The sequence below is a fragment of the Gadus macrocephalus genome, chromosome 22 (genome assembly GCF_031168955.1).
Source record: "Gadus macrocephalus chromosome 22, ASM3116895v1".
NCBI lineage: Eukaryota > Metazoa > Chordata > Actinopteri > Gadiformes > Gadidae > Gadus > Gadus macrocephalus.
The window spans coordinates 15,274,406-15,284,976 of record NC_082403.1 but is presented as its reverse complement, the minus strand read 5'-3'; the positions used below and the strand labels follow the sequence as shown (position 1 = coordinate 15,284,976).

The 10,571-nt window shown below is 48.1% G+C and overlaps 2 protein-coding genes across 2 annotated transcripts; one reads left to right on the top strand and one right to left on the bottom strand.

Moving 5' to 3' along the window:
* Positions 1-94: 94 nt before the first annotated feature.
* On the bottom strand, positions 95-5,179 carry ngly1 (N-glycanase 1). The gene is made up of 12 exons (XM_060042662.1): positions 4,971-5,179; positions 4,755-4,869; positions 4,433-4,654; positions 4,173-4,335; positions 3,518-3,737; positions 3,270-3,391; positions 2,959-3,104; positions 2,504-2,614; positions 1,916-2,095; positions 1,509-1,694; positions 1,086-1,263; positions 95-889 (listed from the first exon to the last, which is right to left on the bottom strand). Exons 1-12 carry the CDS (start codon positions 5,069-5,071, stop codon positions 720-722), a joined length of 1,914 nt encoding a protein of 637 aa, XP_059898645.1. The 5' UTR covers positions 5,072-5,179; the 3' UTR covers positions 95-719.
* A 133-nt stretch (positions 5,180-5,312) lies between these two features.
* On the top strand, positions 5,313-8,459 carry oxsm (3-oxoacyl-ACP synthase, mitochondrial). The gene is made up of 2 exons (XM_060042668.1): positions 5,313-6,477; positions 7,903-8,459. The coding sequence occupies exons 1-2, from the start codon at positions 5,489-5,491 to the stop codon at positions 8,303-8,305; spliced, it is 1,392 nt and encodes a 463-aa protein (XP_059898651.1). The 5' UTR covers positions 5,313-5,488; the 3' UTR covers positions 8,306-8,459.
* Positions 8,460-10,571: the final 2,112 nt, after the last annotated feature.

The following is a 10,571-nucleotide window of genomic DNA, read 5'->3' as shown; positions in this document are numbered from 1 at the left end:
AACAGCAGATGATACGGTCTGTGTTCCAGACACTGTTCTGCAGTGCAGTACGTCCTTGCAGCTTCTGTTTCAAATAAGCCGGTAACAAATGAAATTGGTCAAAATATCTTTATTATGGCGAATGCAGAGATTTGTTTTTAATCACATATACCATCATTAGGGTCAGCATTTTCAGTAGTGACAGAATAAACAGTGTCATCCCAATCTTTCATTAGACATAACCGAATAGGAGTTTTTGGAAAAAAGGATACAAATCACAATTTCTGAGAAAGGTGACATGAGATTACAAGAAGAAAAATAACATAGAATATTTAAATATTTACCATTTGATTTACATATCTGATAGAATCTCTGAGATATTTTGACTAGTTGAGAGGGGCTTAAATATTTTTTGGGGGTCTTGTAGCTGTCATAAAAGTAGTATTATTTAGCCATGCCCCATCGGTTTTTCATTTGTCTTGTTAGCCAGAGAGATGAGTCATGACAACCAAATATTATACTTCAACAGTAGGAAACAGTAGAGCCCCTTCAACCCCACATTGCTCAGAGCGGAGCCCAATGTTATTTAGGGAGCTGGTTAGTCTAGATGTCTTTGGGGAGCTGCTTACTGTAAATGTATTTCTTTAGGTGGCTGGTTAGTGTAGATTTATTTCTTTAAGGAGCTGGATGGTGTGGATCCTAAATCTGCATTCCTCTAGTCCGTCCTGAAACGCCCGTCGTCAAGCGTCAAAATGTAGGAGAATTTCAATGGAAGGTTCCGCCATCTCGGTCAAACTCTGCCTGAACAGCTGAGCGTGTTGCCATGACAACGCTCCTTCCCCGCCACAGAGTTCGGCTTCAATGACAAGCTCCGTAGACCCGGAGAGTGGGAATGACTGCAGACTCCCATCTGTATATGCAGACAACGCAAAAAGAAAAAACATAATTGCCAAATGTAATCAAGGGCAATAAAAATGAGCAGTGCTTAAGCCCTTGTTGAATGCTGAAAGTAATGGGCCAGCGAGGCCGTGTACTAGAGCAGCTGAGTGACGACAGTGGTCAGTTTTAAATCGTCCACATGTCCTGGTGCTATAGCGTCCCCATACCTCCAAGGAACTCGGTAACGGCCTGGCCTGAGCGCATCCTCCACACCACCATCCCCGAGTTGAACGTCTGGCTGTGGGTGGTGACCGAAACGGCCTTCATCTTCACGCCCACGTCGGCGCAGTCGAACCTCCAGCTGAGCGTCCCGCAAGGCGACCCCTCTGTCCTAGCGATGTACACCTGGAGACGACATGTTGTGCACCCAAAGCACAAGCAGCCGTTATAAATAAAAGAAGGTGTGTGTGTGTGTGTGTGTGTGTGTGTGTGTGTGTGTGTGTGTGTGTGTGTGTGTGTGTGTGTGTGTGTGTGTGTGTGTGTGTGTGTGTGTGTGTGTGTGTGTGTGTGTGTGTGTGTGTGTGTGTAAAAACTGCACGTGAATAAACATGCAGTTGAAAGAAAGATCCCGGCTCCAAAACGAGACCCACCATCTGCCAGTCGTCCTCCACCTTCCTGAAGACACAGTCCTTCCTCCACACGGCCCGCTCCCAGCCGTGGATGACCTCATCGCCGTTGGACACGCGCTGGTACTGGTCCCTGCTGGCAAAGTAGCGCACATGGAGCAGCCCCTTGTTCTTCTCCACGTCTGTGGGCGTGAACGTGTGCTCTGCCACCTGGGGACCGTGTGAACACCGGCAGTGCTGATTCAGTGGCTGTGTGTCATCAGAAGTCATTTCGCCGTTTGTGATGTGTTTTTCGAAGCCTTGATTACTGTCCAAATATTTATTTGGGCCGCTGAACGCGTCACGTTATAAATATTTGAATTCTTGTGCCATTTAGATTCTACGAAAAAAATGTATTTTGGTGTCTGGCCTCTTTTAAACTTGTACTGCACCTGGGGCACGGCCTCCCGAGCGCCCACCTCTCCCCTGGCTATCCTCCAGGCCAGCGAGCCGGATCCGCGGCCACCAAGGTCTCCCGCTTTGGGCTTCTTGGGCGAGATGAATTCCACCAGCTCAACGAGCAGCCGGTTCACCAGCTCCCTCTTCCTCTCTGGGCCCACGCTTTGCTGCCTCTTCAGTAAACACACGACCACAGAGGAGTCAGCACTCGCTGACGCCACACACAGGAACCCACATCTCTACAGATTATGTTGGTGTTGCTACAGAAATAGCACGCCTTAATAAAAACCACAAGCTCTTTATGAATAGGCTTTTCGTCCCAAAGAGGCTCAACACTGGGAGGTTAGTTAGTGTTTGAAGATTCATGAATTGATCTTGTTTAGACTTGATAAATGCCCACAGACCTGTTATTATGAGTTTCATAGTTTCCCCATGTGGTAAAATAAGAACTAACAAGTACATCGTGTCATGTAGTGCAGCTACAGCAGAAGGCCATGAGCACATTTAGAAACCCTTCTATACAAGTGGTTAAAAGGTTTAAGAAATGTTTTGTACTGAATAACGATCATAATGAAAGGTACCGTGACATTGAGGCTGCTTATAGTGCGTAGCAGCCAGGCCTCTTGAACCTTGGTCCGTCTGGTCAGCACGTCTGGGTGATTACAGGAATACCTCCAGGTCACATCCACCACCTGCAAGCCCAGAGACATGGCCCATCTGGGGTTACTGCCTCACCCAGGGTACAATCATATGCTGGAATCAGGACTTCGATTATAGACAGACAATATACGGCTCAATTGTATGAACAAAAAAACTGTCAGCTAATGGTTCCCGGAGTCAAAACAAAACATGGATAAGCAGGCTTCAGTTAATATGCAACACAGAGCACGTCTGCCTTGTGTATGAAGTGTCTTGTCTAAATAAAGTCGACTGGTAACAAGAGAGGTACATCAAATACATGTTTGACTATTGACAAAGCCCAGGCCACTATATCTAGCTGGAGGTGTGGTAATGCAGAGAGGGAGGCAGCTCTCACCTCGTCCTTGGAGAAAGCCAGAATATAGGACAGCTTCTTCCCCCAGCCCACCTCGTACATCAGAGGCTTGTCACAGCTGTTCTCACACGGGTCACAGTGCAGCCAGCGCCGCTGGGCCGATGAGTACACTTCTGTCCACACGTGGTCTGGGGAGCCAGGAGATTGCCCTTTCGTTTGCACACTATTTAACCTGAAGTGCCTGGCAATTAAATTTTTTGAATGACTTCCAATGATGACAGCCAACACCGCCTTTATTTCTAACCTGATCTTCTTTTGAAGATCTAAATGTGTAATGCCAAGAGAAACCTCACCTGTACTGTCCCAGATATACCTGGCCTCCAGGCCCACGGCTCGGCAACACAGTGTGAAGCAGTTGGCCCACTCTCCACAGCGACCTCTTCTGGTTTCAAGCAACTTTTCTGGGTTGTTGTACCTGAACCATAATAAACCACAGTGGTCTGTATGTGGCTGTGCTCCAGATGACAAGGGGTTCACTGTATCCGCTGCCTAAATGACTACTATTTTCGTGTTGGACCGTCAAGTAAACACAGAGACTCACCTGGGAAACCGAGTAGCAACATGGCAAGACTGACAATAGTGGCTCTCCACCCGCTGGGCTCCCCAGCGCGTGTCTTCAGCGCTCGGGTTCAGGGACCCCGCCGTCTTTGTTTCACCGCCGCACTGGCTACAAGGCAGGCAGTTCACCCAGGAGAAGAATTCCTTCTTGAACCATCTCAGCAACTCCATGACCAGAAAGTCCTCTTTTCCAAGCTTGCATTCTAAAGAAATTAAACAAAAGAAAAAAACGCACAACATATAGTAATAGTTATAAATACCCTGCATGTTATTACCACTGTGCCGAGTTTGCAAAATCGACCTTCAATCATGGGGATATTTAAAACCAGGTAGGAAATTGTTTAAATGTTATTGTTATACTACTTAGTATGCATTGAAGGTGAAAGTGAAAGTGAAAGATGTCGGGTGTGATATTTAACTGATTTCAGTTCGGTACTGAAAGGGCTCAGAATAACATGTTTCCACTTTCCCATGTTATAGCTAGGTCTTCAATGTGGCTGCACCATTCAGCCGTTTTAAGGACTCCTTTACAAAAGATATTCAGCCTAAAAGGTGGAACACAGCCCGTTTATGCCGAGTCATGCAGGTCATCCAACATCCATTCTTTAATCTCTACAGCCAGAACGGTTTGGTTGTACCTGGATCACTTGCTTTAGCCCCGTTTAACTTCTCTACAGCCGCTGCTGAGAGCTCTTCATAGGGGAGCTTGCTCCTGGCCTTCTGCTGGAGCTCCAGGCTTTCGTACACCATGACATGTTGGTAGTTGGACTGCAGAGTCAAAAAGAAACCCATGCTGCCCACCTGCGAAGAAAGGAAGTTAAACATTGATTCTAACAACAAACATGCATCTTCAAATAGCTGCAATAAATGTATATAAAACATAGTTGAGAACATATACCAATGGGGATGCTGCTGAGGGAGCTGGGGTGCTTGGCAGGCTAGGCGTAGCAGCAGACACTGCTGTTGAAGCTGTGCTGGTGGTGGTGGTGGTGGTCGGAGGAGGAGGATGCTGAGAAGAAGGTCTACCCAGTCTCTGGTCCTTCTCCGCAGCTATGGACTCCCTTATGCGTCTCAGTTGGTGAACCGATGCAGAACTCGGGAAAACCAGGTGTGTATCGCCCTAAAAAGAGGATCATTATGTGTCGAGGCTCGTGGTTATCCTGCGCGCATCGAATAGGACATCCAGACTTTATATTGGCAACCAGATCTAGCGACGGTACCTCCTCGAAACCCATCTCGAAGAGGCACTCCACTGCGCCTTTAGTCGGCAGCAGTTTGGTTGAAAACTTGGCGTTGCCTATGCGGATGGATTTGTATTTGTCTTCGTTTGGATACCTGTAGGAGACACAGAGACACACGTTGATCACGTCTGATATCCTGACGATGACAGCTCGGTCGACAATCAGCACACAGCACAGCTCTTCTTCAACCTTTACCTTAAGATGTTGTCTGCGTAGGTGATCAGCAGTTTGGCGGCGTCCAGGAACTCCGGGTCCGGGTTCTCTGAGAGGCTCAGCACTCCCGGTGACACAGCCATGGTTCAGTTTAATAAACAGAGTTGTGATGTTACGTCGACCAAAAAAAAAGTCGGACTTCCTCCTCCATAGGGGGCCTGGCCCTGGTCCTGACCCAATAGCGCCTGAACAAAATAACTTGCAAAATAAAAAATACATACATTTAAAAATAACTTCTTATTTTTAGAGATCTTTTAAATACATACACCTACTCTGAAACATTAATCTGCGTGACTCTACGATTGACTATAGAGAATACGTTTTAAAACAGGCGTTAACAGAGGTTGCCTAACGTTAGCTCGCTAGATCCCCGCTGTGACAAAGTGACAGACTGGGTAGACTCACTGACATACTGGAGAGACTGACAGGTACTGTATCGTTTGGTTGTCAATTTATCGTCTAATCCCCTTCCCTTCCACTCGACGCCGAGACAGATAAATATGTCCAGTTTATCATGTTTGTCCAGGCTTCCCTTGCGTTCCCAACACATCAGAACTCACCTGTACAAGAGGTCGTGTGTGTGTCCGAGCCAAGTCTGGAGCCGTCCCAGCTCCACATGTCCTCCCCGCAGGAGGGTGGTGGTGACTGGCATCGGGGTGGTCTCTCCTCTCGGGACAGGCACGTCGCTGCCCTGGGAGCGTCTGATCAACGGTGAGAGTGGGATCGTTGCCCTAGATCCGGAGGAATACAAGTCCATCCCATGTAAAGTGGCTGCACTTGTGCCCAGAGGAAAAGGGGAAGGAGAGTTTGACGAGGACAGTTTCACGACCCGCTTCGAAAGGAAGGCCATGTCCCCAGGGATCGTGATGGCTCTGGGTGCAGCACAGCTGGCCCTGGATGACGCAGGGTGGTCACCTCAAACCCCAGAGGAACAGCTGAACACGGGGGTGGCCGTGGGCATGTCCATGGTGGACGTGGAGGAGTTAAGTAGAACTGCAATTCTCTTGCAAACTAAGGGCTACTCCAAAGTAAGCCCCTTCTTCATGCCTCGCATCCTTGTCAACATGGCTGCAGGTCACATCAGTATAAAGCACCGTTTGAAGGGGCCCAACCACGCCGTGTCGACAGCGTGCACCACAGGGGCCCACGCCATCGGCGACGCCGCCAGGTTCATAGGTCACGGTGATGCCGACGCCATGCTGTGCGGCGGGGCGGAGGCCTGCGTGTGTCCTCTGGCCTTAGCAGGCTTCGCCCGGGCTCGTGCCCTGGCCACCAAGTGGAACCACGCCCCCCACCTGGCCTCCAGGCCGTTTCATCCGGAGAGGGAGGGCTTCGTGATGGGCGAGGGGGCCAGCGTGATGCTGCTGGAGGAGCTGGGCCACGCGGAGAGGAGAGGGGCGCGGATCTACGCGGAGGTCCTGGGCTACGGACTGTCCGGGGAGGCCTTCCACATCACCTCCCCCAGCGAGGACGGGGACGGAGCGCTCAGGTCGGTGTTATACTCCACATCCACGTCTCACTCAAACTCTGGATCCAAGGGAAAGGAAAGCTAAAGGTCCAAATGTATCCCATCTGACAAACGTTTTAAACTTAAATGCCGCTTGGGTGTGTTGAATGTTCACTAAATGTAGGATTATGGTAGGAAACTACAGAGGTTTTAATGGAGAATCAGCATTATTTTGCCTGCATGACTGTAACCAGTGTTGAAAAAAGCAGAGTCAATGAAGGAGCACATTCCGAGGGGAAACCCACGTGTCGCTCATCAGCCCTCCTGACAGCCGCCCTCTGAAAGGAACCCCTTCATTCTTCCCATGTTTCAATAAGCCGGTTCCAAGTTGACCTTTGACCCCTAACGTTGATACCACTGAAGCTGTCATCTCTATATCCAGCAGACCTCATTATTTTTCTCAATTGAATTACATGTTAAGGCCAAGCAATTAATGTCACAATCAAAGTTAAACTTTTTCTTCCATATGAATGTGTGTACCATATCCTAAAGAAAGCCATTATCTGGCTCATGTAAAGGCAAAAGGTTGGGGACAGCAGTCAATGAGGCGTACATACTGAGGGACATTCAGTCACTCACTTACACCGTCTGGCACCCCTGAGATGAACCCTGAGTACTCTGTTGACTCGAAATTGGCCCCTAAATAGAGTAATCCTATACCTGGCTCACCACATCCTGAGAGGAAGAGGCGGGAGGGCTTATGACGGCCACAAAGAATGGAGCCCTCTGCATTCTATCTCCCACTTAACTTATACCTACTTGTATGTTATGGTTAACTTGTTAATGCGATAGTCAAAGTCAAACAACGCCTGCTTTATGAATGTATTCCACAGTCACACACACAGTGGTACTGTTGTCAATAGGTTGAATGCATGCTTATTGTCTGAGTAGAAGTGATTGTCATTTGGCTCATTCATGTCCCATCTTCATGTTGTTGTTTTTAATTATATGCGGCTGCTTTGCTTGATACTGTGTTTGTCACATATGTAAACTACCTCAAGCCAGTGATGGTTGACAGACAATAACTTCTCATAAGCACATGTGGTTTATATTTTAAAAGTTTAATTATTAGGGTGATGAGTGGATTTAAATCACAGTAATTCACTGCTCTACATCTGCTAATGTTTAAGATGTCAGTACTTTACCTTGTAATCTACTGAGAATCCGGAGAAGGAGGATAAGTGCATGTGCAGTTAATTGGGAACTGGGGTCCGGGGGAAAAGGGGAGGGGCCTAATTTCTAGGCCCGATGCATAGGGTGTTGCGATTGGTCAGTGCATCTGGGAGGGATCCCCAAATTTTTAAATCGAACGCTGAAGCCTGATTCCAACTCCGGTTTGGTTGTTGTTCCGAGTGATGCTGAAGTGGCCCCCAGGCAGTCTGCTAAAGTGTTCCCCCCTTCCCTCAGGTCCATGTCCGCCGCCCTCAGGAACGCCGGCCTGCTGCCCACGGATGTGACGTACGTCAACGCCCACGCCACCTCCACGCCGCTGGGCGACGCCGCCGAGAACGCGGCGCTGCAGCGTCTGTTCGGGGAGCACGCCGGCAACGTGGCCGTGTCGTCGGTCAAGGGGGCCACCGGCCACCTCCTGGGGGCCGCCGGGGCCCTGGAGGCGGCCTTCACCGCCATGGCCTGTTACCACGGCGTCCTGCCGCCCACGCTCAACCTGGACCGCACGGAGCCCGAGTTCCCCCTGAACTACGTCCCCTGCAGGGCCCAGCAGTGGGGGGCCCCGGGCCGGCGCGTGGCCCTCACCAACTCCTTCGGGTTCGGGGGCACCAACGCCACGCTGTGTCTGGCCAGCGTCTGACGACCATAGGACCCATGATACATGAACATAAAAGATGAACTAACATTACTGTAAGGACCTTATTTATCTCACGTATGTTCGCCTTTGTTTGATTTAGTTTTGTCTCGCAATGATGATGTAAATTAGTAATAAATATTTTTGCACATGCATATAATTGTAATCATGTTGGGGAGAGATTACCCTTCTGTCATTTGGTTGATAGCATATCAATACTCTGAGAGATGGATCGCAGGATCAGACTTTATTGTAGAAGGACGCAGGCTGTAGGTGCAGATCTACCCACAGCATCTTGGTTAATGCTAGGTTTTGATTTGGCAGTAAAGTTTGAAGCTGAGGTTAGGGTTAGGGTCTGGAATTAAGATTAGGTACAAAGTTTGAAGCGCTAAAGTTAAGTCGGTATTGTTTAAGGTTTAGGAATTGTTTAGAGTTGCTGAAGTATAAATAAATAGGTTAGAAATATAAAAGTTAGAAATGGTTTCATAAGACTTTGGCCAGTTGTCAAATACCTTCACCTCCTCCATCTACAGGAGGTTCTTCATAGTCTAGCCTTACAGACCAGGACAATGCCTATCTGTTATAGTACCTCAGCTCTCAGCCTCCTCTGGTTCCCAGGCACATATACATTTGAAGAATATGAAATGTAAAAGAACTGTACCACCAGGGGGTGCTGTCGGACAGGCACCACGAGTACAGTCTGGTGGAGACAGTAGGTCAGATAATGGCTGTACAGTAGCACCTAGAGGTCCATTTAGCCAATAGGGCGCGACCTGATTCCACGGCCCTCCCCAACTAGACAACAGGCCATGAGGGGACGAACAACACACATCCTGGAAGGGCCTGGGTGGAGGAACGGAGGAAACCTCTTCCATTCCGAGGAGTCCGCCGCCCTGGAGGAGAAAATCAGCCGACCAAGCCCTTTGGATAACTGCATATATACCTGGATAACAAGGCACCGTGGCCTTCAGAGTGAGCGTGTTGTTATGTAAGGGGCTCCTCTATTGAGGCCTTCCGTGAAATAACAACGGTTATGGTGCAGAGGACAAGGTGCTCAGAGCCTCTCTGGAGCTGTATCAGAGAAGAGAAAGTCAGGTTAGGGGTTATAATAATGGGATTTTAAGCATGGTAAAGGAAGGATGGTGTTTGGAGAGATCCGGTTAGGCTTAATAGTATGTACTGTGTGTTGCAGGGGCGTCGATAGAGACAGTGCGGGCGGGGCCATTGCCTGGGGCCCATGGAGCAGGGGGGCGGCGGCTGTAGAGAGCAGTTGGTAAGGCGGAGAACCGGCTCTTTTGAGGGATTCAGATTTCCACCTCTGAACCCCGAGTTCAGAGATTAGCTGTTTCATTGACGCGGCCGTTTGCTTCATGTGCCCTCGCAACCCGAAAGGTAAAGCCAAAGATTTTCTTTTGTTGGGTTAAACAGCATCTATGGCAAAAATAAATGCTTATTTTTCATAAAATATCAAAACTATGAATAAACTATGGGAAGTGATTAAATTAAATTAATAATTTGTTATTTTCTTTGGTATTTTTGTCCCATGAAAATGATTGCTGGGTTATATGTGATAAAGAAAAACGTATCTTTAGGACACGCCGGCCAGCAAAATATTTGATTTAATATTAGAGCACGCATTATCATGGGAAAGTACAGGCGGCAAAGTTACCAAGGATACATGTGAGACAATGAGTGAACAAGATTATCATAGGGAAACTTTCACATCGTGGGTTAATACAAAGGAAACAAAGGTGTGGGGGAGGGACCATCATGGAGAGTTTAGGATTAGCGGGAGAGGCCAAGTTAAACTGCGATACACAATGGGTGAAGTGGACATGTCTGCAAGTCTGGAAGCAAGGCTGCAACACAGATAAAGGAATCTCCACAACAGAGAAGTCAGTCGATTGGCATGGCCTGAGTATCAGACTTCGTGGCTACAATGGCAAATGCCAATGATATGAACACCTCTCAGTCAGAGAGAGGAAGCGAGGTAACACTGGGGGAAAGCATACAATTCCTTTTAAATTGACTAGTAATTATATTAACAAGGTCAATATAATTTGTATATTATAGTTATGATTGATATTTCCACGACAACATGTAGTAGTCCGATGTCTAGTCCCTATTTGATCATGTGACGGTAGCTAGTTTGGGTGCAAAAACTGAACGTCAAGACTGACAAGCTCAGCACATGCATTCAAACATAGAAACCGCAGTAAGACAAGACGAGAGCAGAGAACCAGAGGAGAGGAAGCAACGCTCCCTAAATTAG